Source organism: Sylvia atricapilla, chromosome 10 (genome assembly GCF_009819655.1).
Source record: "Sylvia atricapilla isolate bSylAtr1 chromosome 10, bSylAtr1.pri, whole genome shotgun sequence".
NCBI lineage: Eukaryota > Metazoa > Chordata > Aves > Passeriformes > Sylviidae > Sylvia > Sylvia atricapilla.
The window spans coordinates 9,462,401-9,481,591 of NC_089149.1; the positions used below are offsets into that span (position 1 = coordinate 9,462,401).

General features: G+C 51.8%; 2 protein-coding genes and 2 non-coding genes across 5 annotated transcripts; 3 read left to right on the top strand and 1 right to left on the bottom strand.

Moving 5' to 3' along the window:
* Positions 1–1,210: 1,210 nt before the first annotated feature.
* On the top strand, positions 1,211–9,012 carry NCL (nucleolin). 2 transcript variants are annotated; one of them, XM_066325908.1, is made up of 15 exons: positions 1,211–1,473; positions 2,085–2,192; positions 2,775–3,060; positions 3,394–3,543; positions 3,919–4,086; positions 4,312–4,395; positions 4,654–4,789; positions 5,034–5,170; positions 5,497–5,623; positions 5,840–5,988; positions 6,328–6,451; positions 6,557–6,702; positions 7,180–7,306; positions 7,756–7,979; positions 8,227–9,012. In XM_066325908.1, exons 1-15 carry the CDS (start codon positions 1,456–1,458, stop codon positions 8,310–8,312), a joined length of 2,070 nt encoding a protein of 689 aa, XP_066182005.1. In that variant the 5' UTR covers positions 1,211–1,455; the 3' UTR covers positions 8,313–9,012. The 2 variants fall into 2 exon arrangements, with proteins under 2 accessions (XP_066182005.1, XP_066182004.1); XM_066325907.1 differs by having other exon boundaries at positions 1,242–1,473; positions 3,919–4,098.
* LOC136365828 (small nucleolar RNA SNORD82) lies at positions 4,506–4,575 on the top strand. The gene has a single exon (XR_010744428.1). It is a non-coding gene; the product is annotated as a small nucleolar RNA SNORD82 (small nucleolar RNA).
* LOC136365829 (small nucleolar RNA SNORD20) lies at positions 6,802–6,878 on the top strand. Its single transcript, XR_010744429.1, has one exon. It is a non-coding gene; the product is annotated as a small nucleolar RNA SNORD20 (small nucleolar RNA).
* A 2,181-nt stretch (positions 9,013–11,193) lies between the features above and the next one.
* On the bottom strand, positions 11,194–18,820 carry B3GNT7 (UDP-GlcNAc:betaGal beta-1,3-N-acetylglucosaminyltransferase 7). The gene is made up of 2 exons (XM_066325910.1): positions 18,546–18,820; positions 11,194–14,102 (listed from the first exon to the last, which is right to left on the bottom strand). Exons 1-2 carry the CDS (start codon positions 18,554–18,556, stop codon positions 12,902–12,904), a joined length of 1,212 nt encoding a protein of 403 aa, XP_066182007.1. The 5' UTR covers positions 18,557–18,820; the 3' UTR covers positions 11,194–12,901.
* Positions 18,821–19,191: the final 371 nt, after the last annotated feature.

The following is a 19,191-nucleotide window of genomic DNA, read 5'->3' on the forward strand; positions in this document are numbered from 1 at the left end:
CTTACCCAGCAGAGGAGAAATAGGGACTAGGACAGCCTAGGAGACAGGTACATTGCCTCACCCACAGCATGTCCCTTGCTTCAGGTGGCACTGAACAATCCTGGGGTGTCCCCTCAAGGGCATCAGGCCCGTGTAGGACAGCAGTCTACACTGCTGAGTGTCTTTCATTGAGAGTCTGCATTTTTATTCTAGGGTTCACTAGGATCTTGTGTTCCCTAAGTCAGGTGCTTATCTCAAGTAGACCTTTGAAGGGCAAACTGCTAGTCACCCATGCCTGAGTCAGGAGCCCCCAGGAACTGGCTGAATGCCCAATTTGAAGTGGTAGGGGAGGTAAGGCTGTGGGGAAACCCCAGCACTGGAGGCCACTCTGCCAGGTAGGAGCAAGGCAGCACTCAGCCCTGCCAGCAGAGTGACAAGTGAAACGGGTGCCGATTCTGCCCTGGGGTCATTTCTACTTTATAGCCACCGGAGAAAAACTCCACAGGGAGAAAGGTGGTGTCTTCCTGTTGTGACTGAATTCAAAAGCATCCACCAGGCAAGCACAGGCTTATTTTTTTCTTCCACTTTGGGCCTTTTCTCCCAGCCTGATGCAGTGGAGTGCGCCAACTGCAGAGTGCTCTTGTGCCAGCTGCAACCTCAGCAAGCAGCACACTGACCGGCTCCTAGGGCTCCTAAGATGTTTCTTCAAGCTGTCCACAGGTGCTTAGTGCCTCCCGAGGGTCGGGGAGGGGATGCGGGGCGAGGGGGAAATGCACGGCAGCGACAGCACTGGGGCAGAGACAGCGTGGGGCGAACCCAATCCCAAAGCCGAAGGCAAAAGCGCGCTCGGGCAGAGTTCCACGCCGGGCGCCGAGCTGCCGCAGGGCCCCGCAGAGGCAGCCGGCATTGGCGAGCGATGGCAGCGTCTCTCCCGGCCCGGCACCGGCGAAACCCGAGACCCCCGCCCGGCCCCACCACGTGGCCGCCGCCCGCCACGTGCTCTCCCTGGGCCCGGCCCCGCCGCCCAATCAGTGCGCAGGCGCCGAGCTGCCTCCGTCCCATTGGCTGACGCCGAGTCCTCCCGGGCGGACGGTGCGTCCCCCCGCGCTCGCCCCCCGCCGCACGGCGCCAGGGCTGTAACGCGCCCTCCGGTTGGCTGATCGCAGAGCGCCGGCGATTGGCTCAGCGGTTCGATGGGCGGGGGCTGCTATTGGTCGGTCGGCGCGGCGAGCGCGGCGATTGGCCGGGGCGGGGGCGGTGGGGGCGGAGCCTGACGAGGGGCTAGGAAAGGGGGCGGAAGGGGCGCGCGCTCGCTCTTTCGTGTCAGTGCCCGGCCCGGCCACCCGCGCGTCCCCGCCGCTCCCGCCGCCCGCCCGCGGCCCGATCTCCCCCGCGCCGCCGCCCCGCCGGACGCGCCTGCCCCACTCCCGACACAGCCCGGCCGCCGCCCCTGCGCCGCCAGGCACCGCCGCCATCATGGTGAAGATCACCAAGGTAAGGGCGTCGGGGTGCCGCCGCCGAGCGGGCAGCGGACGGATGCCGCCATGACGGGGCGGGTGGGTGCGGATGGCGGAGTATCGGGGAGGGAGCTAGGCCGCCTTTTCTCCGCCGTGCGCTCGGGCCGCGCGATGGCTCCAGGCCTGATTTCCCTCGCTGTGAAGATGGCGGCGAGGGGAGGGGCCGCGGGCCCGGAGGCAGCGGTTTCAAGCCCCCCCCGTCCCGCTGCGCTCCGTGTGCCGGCCGCCGGCGGGGCCGCGGGGCGGGAGGGGAGAGGGCGGCGGGGTGCCGGGTGCGGGGTCCGGGTGTGTGTGAGGGACGCGGGTGGGCCCCGCGTGCGAGCGCGCGCGGGATGGGGGGCGGGGCTACGTCACAGTGCGGCCACGTGGGGCGCGGGGACAGCGAGCACGTGGGGGCGCGCGGCGCTCCCGGGAAGGCCCCGCACATCGGCGAGCAACACCCCGCAAGCCCCCGGGCGGCCCCTTGAGCGCCGCGAGGGCCCGACGCCGGCCACGTGGTGGGGACAATCGCCCGCCGGAGCGAGCGCTAGCAGGCGGCCTAGCAGGGTGAGAATGGGAGCTAAACGTGCTGCTCACGCTCTCTTTCAGACCCCGAAGAATCAGGTTAAACAGAAAAAAATGGCTCTTCCCCCGAAAAAGTTCGAGGAAAGTGAGGAAGAGGAGTCTTCTGACCTAGAGGAAAGCAGCGGAGAAGAGGTGAATGATCTAGAGATGGAGTCAAAAGGATGCACGTGTTACAGAAGTGTCATGGAAGTTGTGGGTTACACTGTAACAGGACATTAATAAACAGTCGGTGTTCCTCACTAAACTGTGGCTAAAGAATAAACTGGATTTTATAACGCCAAAGCAGTGTGGGGAAAGATAGCTCAACTGCTTAGTCTGTAATGTGAGGTTTTTGGAAGTACTGGTGGGGTCTTAAAGCTGTCCTAAAGGTGATAAGCAAGTGGGTTCATCTTTACCCTAGTAATGAGCAATATAAGATTTCTCACATGCAGATAATGTGCAAGTGTAGAAATTCCAAGATGCTGAATGGTATTACACATCACTGGTTTGGATCAGGACCAGAGAATTTAGAGGTGCTTTGATGTTCCATAAGTAGGCTCTTAAAGGAATGAAAAAGCTGGGTTTGAGCTTTATTAATTCATCAGGGTGGGCATTTAAGGTAACAAACTGTCAGAAGGATATGCTTTAGATTTCAGTTGCCATATGTTTGTCTGTCACTGAAGTAATGGTAGCTACAACAGGCCAGCACCAGTCTTACACTAATGTGTCTTTCAGATGATCCCCCAGAAGAAACCACAAAAAGTTGCTGTTACACCAGCCAAGAAGGCTGCAACTCCTGCAAAAAAAGTTGCTACTCCTGCGAAAAAAGCAATTACACCTGCAAAGAAGGTTGTAGCTACTCCACAGCCCAAAAAGGCTGTTGCTCCAACTCCTAAAAAGGCTGTTCTCTCAGTCAAAGGAGCAAAAAATGGAAAGAATGCCAAAAAGGAGGAGAGTGAAGAAGATGATGAAGATGATGACGAAGATGATGATGATGAGGAGGATGATGAAGAAGATTCTGGCAAGTTACTTTTGAAATATGCATTGACTAAAGCTGGTTCAATCAAGTCATTAAATATGAATAACTATGGAATTAAGGGATTTGGATGATTTTAATATGGGTGGGGAATGTTTCATTGATTGAAGAGGGGTTTCGAATGAGAGGTGCGCAGTGAGTAAAATTTGGAGGAGAACTTGGGGCTGCAGCTGCCTTACACACAGCCTGTAAAGCATCTCCTAGTTTCTTGATTGCTCTTTCCTAAACACTTGGACAAAATTTTGGGAAGCTCTCTCTTTTTACCTATACCACTCATCCATTGAACCATAGTAGTAAAGACTTGTACTGTTGGTGCAGATGAGGAAGAGGAACCACCAATGCCTGTGAAGCCTGCAGCAAAAAAACCTGCAGCAGTACCAGCCAAAAAGCCTGCAGCTGTGCCAGCAAAGCAGGAGTCTGAGGAGGAGGATGAAGAGGATGATGAGGATGATGATGAAGAAGACGATGGTATAAGATGTTTATTATTAAACACTTAGAGGGAGCTGGGGGAGGGAGGTAACAAAATGGATTATGGGAGTGAGGCAGTGTGTGCTCAGCTGGTTTTAGCTGGTTGCTGTTGTCCATATTGCTGAATAAGTGTTAATTTCCCTATTGTCAGTAAAACTTACTATTGGTGAACAGGTATTGGGGTTTATTTTGATGCAGTAAAACTCGAGGGAGAGAGACAACTTTTGTGCAGATTAACTGTGTTAAACGTTTTTCCTAAAAACACAGAATCTTAAAGAGGCATGAGAAATGTTTTGCCTAAGAGCATTTTGTTTTCTTTGTTTCAAAAAGAGCTTAACATGGAACTGTCTGAATACTGTGCTCATCTTGTTTCAGAGTCTGAAGATGAAGCCATGGACACAGCCCCTGTTCCAGTGAAGAAAACCACTCCAGCCAAGGCTGCACCAGTGAAAGCCAAGGCAGCACAATCTGAAGATGAGGAAGATGATGAGGAGGATGACGATGAGGATGATGATGAAGAGGAAGAGGATGCTGAGGAGGAAAGTGAGGATGAAAGTGAGTTTCAATGTTTTTGAGACCATAACTCTTTAAAAACAGGAACGGTACCTGAGCAAAAATGTTGTGCTATAATGGTCCTTTGTGCTGATGAGCAGCCTGCTGAGTGACAAGAGAAGGTCTTGTGTATGACTGGTGTAAAGATTATTGCTCCTGTGTTGATTCAGTGTGGGAAGAGATCTGTATTTTTCAGTGTTTTGTTTTCTGTCACAGAACCTGTCAAGGAAGCACCTGGAAAGAGGAAGAAAGAAATGGCCAGTAAAAGTGCACCAGAGCCCAAGAAAAAGAAAACAGATGGTAAGTGATGTGGGATCATCAAATGATGCTTGTTTGATGGACTGTGATTGGACTCTGTTGTATGACAAATGTCATTCTGAAGATCTAGGATGTCAGGGGTGGGGTTTCCCAGCACAAATGATGATTATAAGGGACTTAATACTGAAATGTGATGTCACTTTTGAGCAAAAACTGATGTGCTAAAGCTGTCTGGGGTCTGGCTCCCAGTTTTAAAAGCTGCCTTATAAAAACCCACTTTATTATCTTTTTTTTTTAAAGGGCGCGACTCAGCTTTCTCTGTATTTGTTGGAAATTTGGTCTCCACCAAGGAGTTTGAAGAGCTGAAGACTGGCCTCAGAGAATTCTTCGGGAAAAAGAATATTGAAGTTTTAGATGTCAGAATCGGTGCTTCCAAGTGAGTTCATCAGTAAAATTTTGCTTCTTGTTTCTCATATTTGGCACTAATTTGTTCAGAGGGGTGCAAGTGTGTTGGTGTTGGTTCCCCTTAAGGTGCTGGGATAGTTGCTTGGTGTAGTGATGAGGATTTAATTTTGCCTGGAACTTGACCAGCAGGGACCTCTCTGGGGTTTGGTTTCTGTTTATGGTCTCTGCTGCCAGAGATGGATCAGCTGAAATCTCAAGGATGCTGGTTTTTTCAGGCGGTTTGGCTATGTGGACTTCTCATCTGCTGAGGATCTGGATAAAGCTCTCCAAATGAATGGAAAGAAGCTAATGGGTTTGGAAATCAAACTAGAAAAAGCAAAGAGCAAGGAAACTATGAAAGAAACCAAGAAAGGTACAGCCCAATAAAGAGTTTTGAAAATGCTACATACGGATATACAAGTTCAAACTGGAATTTCTGCAAATGTGATCCCAAGAAATAGTGCATATTGGGAGTGCTGAGGAAGAAATGTGTTTCTTTCTGAGGGTTTAGAACCCGTTATTTAAACTTGATGCTCTTAAGAGAAGTACAGTAGTTTCATCAACTTTTGTTACAGTTGCTTTTGCAACTTCTGATAGTGTGAATGCGTGCTGGATCAGCTTGCTGAGTCTCACTGTACTGGCAGTGTGGATGAGGACGGAGTTTTAGCTGGTAACCTGAAGGTAACTTTATCTTTGCAGAGAGAGATGCCAGGACACTCTTTTTGAAGAACCTGCCCTACCGCATAACCGAAGATGAAATCAAGGAGGTGTTTGAAAATGCGTTGGAAGTTCGGATAGTGATGAACAAGGATGGGAGCAGCAAAGGGTGTGTAGCTGAGAGGACTGTGGTGTGTTTGCTGTTCCTTTATCTCTCAGCATATTCTAATTAGCTTACGTGTCCCTTGTGTACCTTAAGGAACCTACTGCTGCATGAGTTGTCCTGTTTTTTGCAGCATTTTTCTTTTACGTCTTTCCCCCCTCATTCTCAAACTTTGTCATTCCTGGAAAGAGGTGAATGCTTACATTCTTTTCTGTGCTGTAGGATGGCCTATGTTGAATTTAAAACAGAAGCTGAGGCAAACAAAGCTCGGGAGGAGAAGCAGGGCACAGAAATTGAGGGTCGTGCTGTGGTCATCGACTTCACTGGTGAGAAGAGCCAGCAGGAGAAGAACCAGCAGGAACATCAGAAAGGTACTTTCTATACTGATAACATGCATACAGATGACATTCAGGATTCGTTTCAGAAGTTTCTGGGGAATGGCAACTTAAAATACTGCAAGAAAATTAAGATACCAGACCTTTTGCCTGACTTCTGCTTTGCATCCTATGCATTTTATGTCTCTACTGCATGTTTCAGACAAGAGGGGGCAACTGGTCTTAGTGAATAAAACAAGTTTGGATTTGGCTTTGTGGCTCACCTTGATGTGAGGAAAGGGCCACAGGTATTACACCTTGACTAGAGTGGTAACTAGAGGAAGAGAGCTCTCCTTCTCCAGACTTGCACCTAACAGCACGAACTTTTCCCCATAGGAGAGTCGAAGACCCTAATTGTGAACAACCTCTCATACGCTGCTACAGAAGAAACTCTCCAAGAAGTGTTTAAGAAAGCTTCTTCCGTCAAGGTGCCACAGAACAACCAGGGCAGGCCTAAAGGGTATGTTGTGCCTTTCTTTTGACTCCCAGACGGGCATTGCAAGTGACTTGCCCCCAGGAATCCCTTGTTGCTCCCAGGCTGACTGGAATCTTCCTCTCCACACAGGTATGCATTTGTAGATTTTGCCACAGCTGAGGATGCCAGAGAGGCATTTAATTCCTTTAACAACACAGAGATCGAAGGCAGAACAATTAGACTGGAATTCAGTTCACAGAAAGGGAATGCAAACGCCCGAGGAGGAGGATTCAGTCGTAAGTGTTTCATGTGTGATCTCCAGCTGTGGCAGGAGGCGTCCAGGCAAATCTGGGGCTGCTTTTAAAAAAAAGTGCCAACATCATAAGCAAATGTGCTGGATATGATGACTGATTATCTGAAATGCTGATGAAACTTCTGTCAAATTCCTCTAGATAGTCAAGTGCTGATCCAGCAGTGTCTGTGCAGTAATTATCACTGGTCAAATGGTGCAGGCATCTATTTTAAAAAGGGAGCATGGCAAACTTAATTTTGCAGTATCAGGCTGGCTGATGGAAATCCTTTGATGTCAGGCTCTAACTGCAGTCCTGAAAGGTTTTCATGGATCACAGGTGCTTGAGCTGTTCCTTCAAAACAACCACTATATCCCTGAGAGCTGTTCTGGGAGCCCATAATGCAAGCTGGATGTGATGTTATAAAATGGAAAGTTGCCTTGCTCAGGCTGAATGAGTTCTGAATGTGCTCTCTTTTCACAGAGCAAAGCAAAACATTGTTTGTCAGAGGCCTTTCGGAGGACACCACAGAGGAGACGTTAAGAGAATCATTTGAAGGCTCAATAAGTGCGAGAATAGTCACAGACAGAGATACTGGATCATCTAAAGGGTGGGTTAAACATCACCTGGGCTAGATTCAGGTGCTGCAGAGCACCTCACTTTAGCTGATCTTTGCAGTGCAGGGTATTTATCTTGCTTACATGGGTGGTTCTGTGAAACTGGTAAATAGGGTAGGAGCAGAGAAAACACAGCTTTGGGTCCACCGGTGGAGGGCAGCATGTGTTTGCTTCTCACCTCTTCTCAATGAGCTCCTTCCTGCCCATAAATCTCCGTGGCAGCTGATGGATTCGCACGAGAAGAAAATTAACTGTTCAGTACTGGCAAACTCACAGTGGAGTTCCATCGATTGTGATTAGCCACTGCTGTCTTACAAGTGACACATCCTGTGGGATGCAGACGTGCTCGTGTTTGATTCAGAAGGGATTTCTGTCGGGAACCTGTAGGTGGTGCTGCAGCTCCCGGAATGTGACTGACTTGCTCTTATAACCTGTTTCCTAGGTTTGGGTTTGTGGACTTCAGCTCTGCAGAAGATGCCAAAGCAGCTAAAGAAGCCATGGAAGATGGAGAGATAGATGGAAACAAAGTGATCCTCGATTTTGCCAAGCCAAAGGGTGACTTCCAGCGTGGCGGTGGATTTGGTGGTCGTGGTGGCAGAGGAGGTGGCCGAGGAGGAAGAGGAGGTGGCTTTGGTGGCAGAGGTGGTGGCAGAGGTGGATTTGGAGGTAAGAGGAAGCAAGTACTGCTGCTTTGGAGGGGGTGTGCTTAGAGATGAACCCAAAGCTGTTCTTGAAGTTATGGTGTGGAGCTACCACAGAGCAATGAACGTGAATTTATTTTCTGTCCTGTGCCAGGATGGGTTTGGAAGGGCAGTGGTATTAATATACCACTGCAATATATTTGTGTGCATATGGATATATATAATAAATACTATATTGGTAACTCTGGTTTTTACAATCATTTTCTTTCTAGGCAGAAGAGGTGGCTTCCGAGGAGGCAGAGGAGGAGGAGGAGGTGGAGATAACAAGCCGCAAGGGAAGAAGATCAAATTTGAATAAATTTTCCCTCTCCTTTCCCTTCTCCTGCTCTCCAAGACTATCTGAAAGGACTCCGGGGGTTTTTATTCTCCTTTGATCTTGGCGGAGCCTTCGGAGGACATTCCAAGAAGCGAAGCAGTACTGTGAGCCACTTGGAAGATAAAATTTTCATTTCAAGGAAGAGAGAGCAAGCCATTTTGTCTGCTTGCCTGTTCAAATGAACTTTTTAAAACAAAAGAGTGGTAGATGTGGAATTTACCCCTTGTCTGTGAGTTGTCTTGAATTTATAATGTTTTACCCATGTACAATTTTTTTTTTTCCCTATAAACTTCTGTGGCATTTTTGCTGTAAAAATGCAGAATGTTTTATCATTTGTGCTTCAGCACCCTGTCTTGGACAGATTAAAGGACCTAAACTGGTTCGTGTTACTTCTCTGCCACTAAATGAAGCCAAGGCTGTGAGGAACAGGATCTGTGTAGCCTTCCCTCTTAAGGTGAAGGTCATTAGTGTCACAGCAGCAGCTTCTAGCCTGTGTCAGCTCCCAGCAGTGTATGTGTGCTGTTTTAGGCAGTGAGGGAGAAGAATATGATGGCCAAGGTAAGCTCTGTAACCACAACCATATTTTTTTTCTTTTTTTAACTGAAGATGCTGTGATGGTGCTTGCTAGCCAATTGCTTTTCTACTTCCTTTTAAAACAAAGTAAATCAGGTCTTGTACTATGGCCCTGCAGTTCAGTTGCTCTCTCCTACAGGCATTTTGTCTTGTGCTTCATTCCAAACGGTCTCCCTTGCCTCTAAGTTTGAAGGAAATACATAAACAGGATCTAGGGAAAAGTGGCTGCTTTTTTTACCAAACTCAGGCGTGCTGCCCTTCTTCCCACTGGGTCAGGCACCAGTCTGGGGCTGGAGGGACTCAGTCCTGGCCAGTAACAGTGGCCAATGTCGCCAGTTTTTCTAGCCAGGCTTGGGATGCTGCCCTGTAATGGCAGCTGTTGGGAGTACGTGGTTTTCACAGACCTGTGGGTGCAGAAAACACGGGTGCATAGAAAAGCAGGGCTGTGTATGTGAGCCTTCTGGGCACAGGGTGCTGCAGGACTACTCCCCCTGCCCTGCTGAAGGGTCCTGCCCTGGCCTTTGGTATTTGGCCCGTGCCAGTGACCTCCAGCTCTGGCTGTGGTCACAGACTGTTCCACCTTCTGGCACACTGTGCTGGCACCTGCCCTGCCCTGCTGAGCCTTTGCAGCCGCTCATGCTGCAGTGGCCACTTCTCCCTGGCTTCCCAACAAGGAGCCGTTTGCCAAGGGTCATTCCCTGTGGCTAAAACCAAACCAGTGGTGTGTGAGGTCGCTTCAGCGGGAGGGCTGTGGGGTCAGTGTGCCGTGTGCGGGGTCAGTGTGCCGTGCGCGGTCGCCATCGGCCATTTTGGAGCCGCGCCCTCGGCCCGGCGGCAAATGGTCGGAGGAGCGGGCGCGGCCGCCAGGGGGCAGCACCGCCCGCGCGCCGCGGCGTTCCCGCCGTGCCCGACGGGGTGTTCTGAGGGGACGGCCCGGGCGGCGCTCGGCCGGAGCCCTTCACACCGGCACATCGCCCCGCTCCCCGACACGTGGCACACAGTGGCATGTGACACTGTGGAGTCGCACCGGAGAGGGAATGGCCAGGAGTATCCATGAGTGCGTCCACTCAGCATTTGCGTTTTGTCCGTGCATGTGAAATTTTTGGGGCCCTGGAGAAGGCAGCTCCAGTGACAGATGGCCCCGTATGTCCTGGTCCCCTTTGCTGGTCTCTCTGCTCCCCAGCATTGGGAGTAACGCAGCTGGGTGCCAGCCCTGGAAACTGAGCCCCCTGGTGCCCAAAGGCCAAGGCGAGACCCAGGGGTTCACCTGAGGCTTTCCTTCTCTTCGCCCCAGCCAGGTTCAAACCTCATGACCAGGGGTTAACACATGCTGGTGTTTTGGTTGTGGAAGTGAGCAAGGTCCTGCTGTGGGGAGGGTAACAGGGACCAGAGGTGCCTCTCTCCTTCTGCGCAAGGAGAGAGTGCCCAACAAAACCAGAGTTTCCAACCCTGCTGAGGTGACTTTTGCTGCAGAGGTTGACATGAGAAGCTCTTTCCTGCAGGGCACCAGGAGAATGTGAAGTGTAGCTTGAAATGGAGGTGGAGGAGGGCCTGAAAGAGAGAAAATACCCAACAGCTTTGTTACCCTTCCAGGCTCCACAAGGAAGCTGTGCCAAACTGGAACAGGGCAGCTACAGTGTCCAGATGCCCACTCCATGGAGTGGTTTTGTCACTGTAGCCTCTTGCCAGGTTTCATTCCCAGCAGAAACTCACTAGTAATAAAACGAGGTGAAGGCTTGTAGGATTTTTTTCTTCTTCATTTAACCTTTATTTAGAAACTATAACATTCACCAAACTACAAGGTTTCTCTGTACAGGTCCCACCAGGTGAAGAACAACACTGAGAGATGTCTGCACACCACCCTGGCTCACTGTACACATTGCTACAGAGAGCGAGAGCTGACCCTGCATCCAGCATAAATGTACAGCCTAAAGTACTGTACCTGACATAAATTATGGAGGTATCAATTTGGAAAGTGTTTCTGAATGCACTCCTGTTGGAAGAAGGGAGGGGAGAAGAAAAGGAAAGAGTTGTGTGCTGCCTAAGCCCAGTAGGTACCAAAAATGCCCTCAGGACTCTGCCCTGCTGCTCCAGGCACCCGGTGCATTGTACATCCAGTTTCACAGTATCATTACCAGCTGAGCCTCGGGCAGCACTGGCTCTTTATCTTCCTCTTCTTCAAATCTGCATCTCATCTGAGCAGGGCCATTTTGAGAGTGGTGTGGTTTGGTGTGCCTTTTTGACTGGTTTATGCCCTTTTTTAGTTGTTTTTGTTTTGTTTTGTTTTGTTTTAACCTAGGGAATACACTTGGAATAAATGGAGCAGGACAGTTTCCAAAACGCATTAAGAGAGAAAGGGGAAAAAAAAGGCACTGCACAGGGGGACCTTTGAGGTAGTAGAAACTTTTTCCTTTTAATGTCTGGCACCAGAGAGGGAGAGGCAGCAAGGGCATATGTGCCCGTGTTTCACCGTGCGTGGTCAGGGCCATGGATGTAGCTGTGTATGTCCACCCCCTACAGGGATATCTGGTATGCTAGCCCTACACACAGGGACATTGTGTGTGCAGACCCTGTGCGTGGGAGCATGTGTGTGAGCATCTGTGGCTTTGCACATTCCTGTGGCTTTGCTCATGCCCGCAGTCAGTGGCTGGAGAATATCCGTGGCCCTCGTATGGCCACGTCTCTGTTGTGTGGTTTCCACCAAAGCAGCCAACCCAGGGCTCCCCTCAAGAGCTTGTGGCCCTTTCAGCCAAAAAAAAAAGGCTGTGTCTTGTGACACCATTCCCTGTCAGGCTCCTGCATCTCAGCCTATAGAATAAACACTGCAACAACCCTGAGAGAAGCACACGTTAAACACCAGCTTTCTTACATTTTGTCCCCTTGGACCCTGCTCCTCATGGCAGAGCAGAGCCAATGTTTCCAACCTACCCTGGAGCATTGCAGTTGCTGACAAACCAGGGCTGAACCCGAAGCAGCCACACACAGGGCCTTTGAGGCTGTTGTGCCCTGTAAGGCAAAGCTGCAAGGGCAGCTGTGCAGCACAGAGAGGGTCTCCCCACAGCATCCTTTAGGATCCCCAGGAATTAGGGTCCCAGAAGTCACAAATCCCTGGGGCACTCCAAGGCGGGTCACCAGTTTTCTCCACCACTTCCTTGGCCATAGGCAAGGGCAGCTGGCCTAGCCTCTTTCCTGCCAGGAGGAACAGATCCCTGAGGAATTTCAGCTGGGTGCATTCCTCTGAGGACATGCAGTAAGGCTGCAGAGGGGCTGGAGAGCCAAGCACAGCCCACGCTGGTGCTGGGAGCCACTGTTGCCTGGGACTGACAGGGACAAGGACCCCAGTCCCCCAACTGCCAGGCTGAAACCCTAATGGGGACTCAGGGCTGTTGAGGGCCAGCCTCAGAGAAGAACCCCTTTCCCCAGCTGCATATGGGGACATAGAGGATTTTGGTGAGGGTGAACCCAATGCACACAGGGTCAATGTTACCAAAACCTTGCATGGAGGAGAAATTTGAGATAACAAATAGAATCCTATGATTTTTGAGTCAGGAGGGGCCAATGCACTTGTAATTGGCTGAACTCCCTTGAAGCAGCTTCCCTGGATAGCCAGACCCTGAACATCTCCAAAAAATGCCAGTGCCACATCCCTCCTTGCCTCCCTCCATCCCTCCACTCATCATGCTGCTGTGGAGGAAGTACCTAAAGCAGAGCACAAACCTCTTTGCCCTCTCTCCATTTTGTGCTAGACTTGTCGTGTTTTCTTGGGTTTTTTGTCGTTTTCAGCAACCCCCAACCCAGCTGGAGATACGTGAACCACAATACAGTACAGAACAAACAGTATCACAAACTCTGTCCATGAGCACAGTGTCTCTGCCCTCCTCACCCCACAGGGCAGTGCCCCTGAAGGATTTGTGTGCCACCAGCAGAGGCTCACCCCACCCCAGAGCAGGGATCAGTTGTCCCAGCTCCTACAGTCTCAGCGCTCCAGAAAGATGGAGCTAAAGGACATTGAGTTTTCTTGAGCATGTCAAGTTACTGTGGACCAAGTCCCACATGCGGAGCAACTCTGGAGGCAGCAGTTTATGAACCACCAACATACTCCGGTAAAAACATGGCTCCTTGTTCATCTTGCTGTTCTTGTTTTTCACAATGCCAAAAGTTTTGAAGCCCTCGTGCCCAACAGGTGACACTCTAAGGACCTCCAAGCACATCCCTAGGAAGACATCATCGATGGGGTACAGCTCCAGTGTCTCTGAAGCTTTATGCAGCCTCTTGGCCAGGGCTCCATCCATAATGAAGCCTCCACCCCCTGCATAGGGTGGGTAGATGTTTTTGTTGTAGAGGGCACTGGGGATGTAGTACTTGTTCTCCTTCCTACGGATCGGCCTGGCCTTGTGGAGGACATCCCCCACAAAGAGGTTCTGTCCCTCCTTCTTGTCCTCCAGGAACTCCAGGATATTGCTGGGACTCACAAACACATCATCGTCACCTTTGAAGATGAAGTGGATGTTGTCACAGTAGATGTCAACCCACTTCAGGAAATGGACCTCTTTTAGGGTGAGGTTGAAGAAGCTGTCCAGGAAATCCCACTGCAAGATGTCCCCATAGATGCGGTTCTCATAATCTAGCAGTTTCTGGTGGTTGGCTCTCTCCTCCTCCTTGGATGCAGTGCCCAGCAAAAACAGCGTCCTGATCCTCTTGCCTTCCACCTCCTTCTGCTGGCCCCAGGTCCTGCGGATGGCTTCGCGGCGGTCGTGCTGCGTGATGATGGACTTGACCACGATGAGCAGGTAGACATCCCCACTGCACTTCTCTGGGTGGTTGATCAGCATGGGGAAGTAGCGGCAGTGCCGATAGAGCAGGAACTGCTGGAAGTTGCGCTCCAGCCCTTTGAACCAATCCACCTTGCTGAAGTTCTTGTTGGCTGAGCAGTTGGAAGTGGTGACATCCCAGGATTTTGTTTGCTTTGCCGTCGTGCTCTCCTCCCTCACAGGAGCTTTGTCCTTCAGTTTCTTCCAGAAAGTGCTGCTGATGAAGAAGGCGTTGTCTCTCTTCTGTGATTTCAAGGGCTCTGAAGGGGGCAGTTCTTTCTGCTGCTGGCCCTGCATGAACTGGCTGGGAGCCATTCCACGCTGCAGCACCGTCACCGTAATGATCAGCAAGAAGGAGAGACAAACTGTTTTGTAGATATTCTTCTTCCTAAAGGGAAGAGACAATGAGTTAAGGAGAAGAAACTATGGCTTCAGGAGGCTTGTCTGCAAAAGCACTTCCTTTCAAGGTCATGGGATGCTTATAATCTGTGTTACATCACCTTTTAAGGAGCAGAAACCTTGTGAGAAGAGCTGTGGGACGCCTCCATGCATACTCTTCCCAGCTGTATCCTGCTTGTGGGGTGGCCCTGGGGCCACACTTTGCTGTAGGGACAGGCACAAGGTATGTGGGGGTGGCTGCAGTGTCATCTGATAACCCCAGTGCTAGGATCAAGGAAGGGTTCACAGGGAAAATGAAAATGGGATGAGAGAGAGAAGTCAGGGCAAGAGTTTCAGCAAGGCAGCTGTTTCAGAAGAAAGTCCCAAGGGAAATCGCTGTTTCAGCCATCTGAAAATTGCATTTTAGGACAAGAGAAAGAGGGAATTATATTTTCCACCAAAGCCTTAGCTCCAAGACAGACATACTATCCATGGCCTAGACTGGCATCACAGGTAACACAGCACTGAGAAACCAGAGCTGGGAAGACCACAAGAGTCAACATTGCTGTTTCATTTCAGAATGGCACATCAGGACAAAAAGCCATGAGTCAAATTTCACAGTTCAGTGGGAAAAAGACATGCCTAACCCTACAACCACTTTGGAACCAGTATTTCTGGGGGTACTCCTGGGTATTTTGGCAGCTGTTGGGTCCCATCGCTTCCTTTGTGGTGTTAAGGAGCAGCCAATGCAGGGCAGATTGCGTGGGCAGATTTTCTTAGCCTGTGACAGATCAGGTGTCTGCATGAGTAGATCAGCTGTGCAGGGCATGAGTAGATAAAACTCAGTTCTTCCTGGGGCCATCCTGCTGCTTTCCTCTGCTGCAGACCTACAGCCCTGGGAAGCTGCTGGCTCATGGGACAAACTCTGGGTGGAGCTCATGACAGGCTTGAGCTTGATCCTCCTGAGGTCCTTGGGATTATGGGAGGGCTGCACTTGGAGATTCCTGATGCACAGTTCCTCCCCAGCCTGCTTTCCCCCAGAGCTAAAGGTGGGTTTCTGATCCCACTGCCACAAAGGAGGGAGGCTGTCCTCTCTGCCCAGATGCACAACATAGCTCCTGAGTGCTCAGCTCAGCTTTGCTCCACAGCTTGCACATCTGCACCACCTCCCTCCTGGCCTCAGTCCTGCGTGTTCCCACCACCTTGGGCCATCTCCCTTGTGCAGATGAGCACTGGGCATGGGAGGATGGCAGCTGAGCTCCTCGTCTCCACTCCCAACAGTTTCCCAAGGGCAGCCCCATCTCTGTCTGCTCTGGCAGAAGGTGCTTGGCAGTCCCTGGACCTCTTTTTTCCTGCCACTGGGTTGTGGAGCTGACAGAAACAGACACAGCACTTGTCTCAGGACACCCTTGTGCTTGTCCTCTTAATGTCAGAAGCACATCTCGGCTTAGGTGACACCACTGGAGACAGCCCTCAGCCCCCTGCTCCTGTCAGAGCCACAAAGAACCAGAATCATCTCTAGTAGGCAGATGGCACCTTCACTTCAGGGCAATCCAGAGAAGGAGCTTGGGGCGGAAAGCTGAAACATTTAACTCAAGTATTTTCCAGATAGACAAAACAAACAAACAAATAAAAACAACAACCCCAAACAAACAACAACAACAAAAAAAACACCACCCAAAAAAACATTAATCTCTCCTAGACCCGGGGACTGGATTGTGATCAGAATCACCATGAAGCTGCTGGAGTTTTGGGCCTCAGGCTGCACCAAAACACATGCTTGGTGGGACACCGCCTAGGTCATCAGATTCCCCAGGGCACGAGACAACACTGTGATCGAGGATTCCACTCACCCTGAAATGCAGGAATCCCAGACAGAAACCAGGAGCTTTCAGGAGCTCCTCTCTTTGGCTTTGCCCTGAAGTACAAAGAACTTTTGAGCCCAAAGTTGTCGTGGGAAAACTGTGATCACTAGTGTGGACTGTGGGAGCGAGCGTGGAAATAAGTAATTACGGGTAAATGGATAGATATTCCTCATCCGGTTTTATATGTGGCCACTCATCTGAGACTGATGAGGGAGCAGTTCTGATTAGATCTCACCATTCCCTTAACCCTCTCCAGCCCTGCCTGCACAGCTTTTAACTTATTCTTACAAACCCTTCAGCTCCAATACAATTTTGCTGCAAGCATAGCCAAGCAATATTTAAAACCTCTGATCCATACCCGGCAATGGTGCAGAAATAACCCCTATCACCCCCGTATAGTAATTTCATTTGCATCTAAGCCCATCCCATCCAGTCCTGTCCCACCATTTTCTTCCACTCCCTGCCACAGGAGAACAAGCAATAAAATACCCAGCCTGAAGGATGCCTGAAAGTTCCCCAGAAGCCAAAGGGCAGGAAATCACTGATAAAAACTAAAAATTTGCATAGGTAGGGCTGTCATTAACTGGCAGAGGTGGTCCCAGCCTAGACAGACTGCCTAACAGAGAGGAGCTGCATGGGTGCACTGACCCCCATTACTCTCTTTGGGTCCAAGAGAGAAGGTTCTGACCCAGACCTGAGGGGACAATTCCAGCTTTTATTAAGAGGTGGAGCGTCGAATGGCATAGGTGTGTTTGTAGGTGAGGTGTTGCACAACTGCATAGAAACTTACTCCTCCTTCCTTCAGTGGACTCTGTTTCCTAGTTCTCACCCATGCAATTCCTGCTTTGTTACAAGAACCTATTGGGGATTTTTTTCCTACTGATCTGACTGCAAACCACGGGGTCCCACCAGGTCCAGCAGGAACCGGGAGCCCCACAGCGACCTCTGCCCTGCAGAAACCCTGCCCCTGCACTGCCAGGAAAGCGACGGTGACTGGGAGAACCCTGAGTCACAACTGCAGACAATTCCTCTATCAAGCCAAGGATTTGGGAGGCAAAAGAGCAACAGTTGTTTGTGCATCTTTTCGGATCATGAGTCTTTCTGCTCTGTGGTCGCCTCAGATGCGAAGTACTTTAGGTACGGAAAAAGTAACTCCTGCTTTCTGGGGATGCATTGGCAAGGGAGGTGCTTTGGGTTTGTTGCTATCGCAGAGAAGTCACCCTGCCAAGCCCCAGGAGCCTTCTTTGGGGCACAGCCCCCAGCTAGTCCCCACAGTGTCCCCAAGAGCTGAGGACACCCAGCACTGCAGGGTCCAGAGGTGGCAGCCACAGGGGAGGCTCCCATCGGTGGCAACCAGGTTTGTCTGCCCCAACTGCTGGTGCTGGTGCCATCAAGAGAGCTTTGAAAAGGTCTTAACACGCAGTGTCCTCTTCCTTTCTATCCACCAAAGAAGCTTCCCCTGTGAGGTCTCTGCGCCACCGGGCAGCTAAACATAAACTTCAAATTAGAGGTGGGCAGTACGCCTTTCAGGTGTTGATGCTCGAGGGCAGATGAGGCCCCGGGAAACAGGGGCTCTCTATCCCTATCCCACTTTAGACTCACATGAAAACCTCTTTGATCCGCCAGCGCTATCTATTTTTGTGATAGGGTGTTTTTCTGGCCTCTCAATGAGACCCAGTCACTGGAGGCACCGCCAGTATAGAGTCCTATCCGTTGGCAATGCCAAGGATTTGGAGAGGGGATCTTATAAAGGGGCAAATGCTGGGCAGAAAGCACCCAAATGTCCCCAGAAGTAACCTGTGCAATAGATGGGTGTAAGCACCAAGTGGGGCCGCAGCTCGCCATGGGAGTGCCCGGAGACGCGTCCCCTCCTCACAAAAGTCGTTGGTTTAAGGACAAGGTGGTAAAAAAACACTTCTGGGGAAGAGGCAAGAGCCGAAACCCCGAGTGTTGCCGCCGACGAGGGCATTTGCCCCCAGGCTGGCGCTTCCGTGGGACAGGGACCCCACCGAAGCAGGGCTGGAGGCCCCGCTGCCCCCGGCCCCGCCACACAAATCAGCTCTTTTCAGGGAAAAGCTGGGAAAGGCACCCCCAGGGACTGGGGGGCACCAACCGGCCGCCCCTGCCCGTTGCCCTCATCCTGCCGCCCGCCCGGCCGGAGCTGCGGTGCCGCGGGATGGAGAGAAATTTGTGTCGGGAGCGGAACCGTAGAGAGCCTTCCCCGGGGTACCGCGGCCGGGAAGACACCGCCTGGGAGCCCCGCAGAGCCGCGGTGGCGGGAGGGTCTCTCCTGGGATGGGGACAGACGGGCAGGGGACAAATTACAAACTCCGTCCTTAGTCGCTTCGCCATGCCCATTCTCCCCACCAGGGCTGCCCTTCCCGGGCCCGCCACCCCCGAGGGGACTCTCGAGAGGGATCCGGTGGGGAGGGGACCTCGCAGTCCCGCGGCTCTGGGCAGGACGCAGCGTCGGGACGGCGCTGCCGGGCAGCGGGAGCGGAGGACACGGGACAGCGGAGGCAGGGATACCGGGATTCGGTGCGGGAGCGAGCGGGGCTCGGGCTCCGCGCTCCCCGGAGATCACTCACCACTGGAACATGCTGGGAGTGGGACGGGGCGGCCGCTCCGCTGCTGGCCGGGCTGCCCGCGGTCCGGGCGCTTCTCTCTGCGCTCTTCCTCCTCCTCTTCTTTTTTCTTTTACTTTTTTTTTTTCTTCTCCCTACTTTTTCTCTTTTCCCTCCCCTCTCTCTCCGAGGTGGAGCCTAGAGATGGATGGCAGAGCAGGTAGGTTAACTCTTGCCCTGCCCCTCTGGCCCGTCCCCCCCGCCCGCCCCAGCAGACGGACACCTCCCCAGTTCCCGGGGCAAGGAGTGACACCGCACACGTGTCCCTGAGGACCCTCCCCGCTGCGGATGGGACACTCACCAGGATCTGGGAACTCGGGGGTGTCCGAGTCCGGCTCCCCGTGTCTCTGCCCTCTCTGGATGCATTAGCTCTGCCCCAGAGTCTTTAATGCACCTCCTGGGATCCCCACCTCTCCTGGGACCCACCCTTCCCCCGTGACGCACATCGCGTTCAGGTTCCACACCTTGACAAGGGCCAATACTCTGCCCAGGACCCCAGTCTCACCAGGCATCCACCAGTCCTCTGTCCAGGACTCACACATTTTCTGGGACCCACAGGTCACCTGAGGGTGTAGGGAGTTGACGAGGAGTTGCTGCAGCAGGAAGGTGC

Bases quoted from the DNA above. Each gene is read 5' to 3' on its own strand.
- NCL (XM_066325907.1), top strand. The intron at 4,790-5,033 runs GTGAGTTCATCA...TGGTTTTTTCAG, and splicing joins GTCAGAATCGGTGCTTCCAA to GCGGTTTGGCTATGTGGACT. The intron at 7,980-8,226 runs GTAAGAGGAAGC...TTTTCTTTCTAG, and splicing joins TGGCAGAGGTGGATTTGGAG to GCAGAAGAGGTGGCTTCCGA.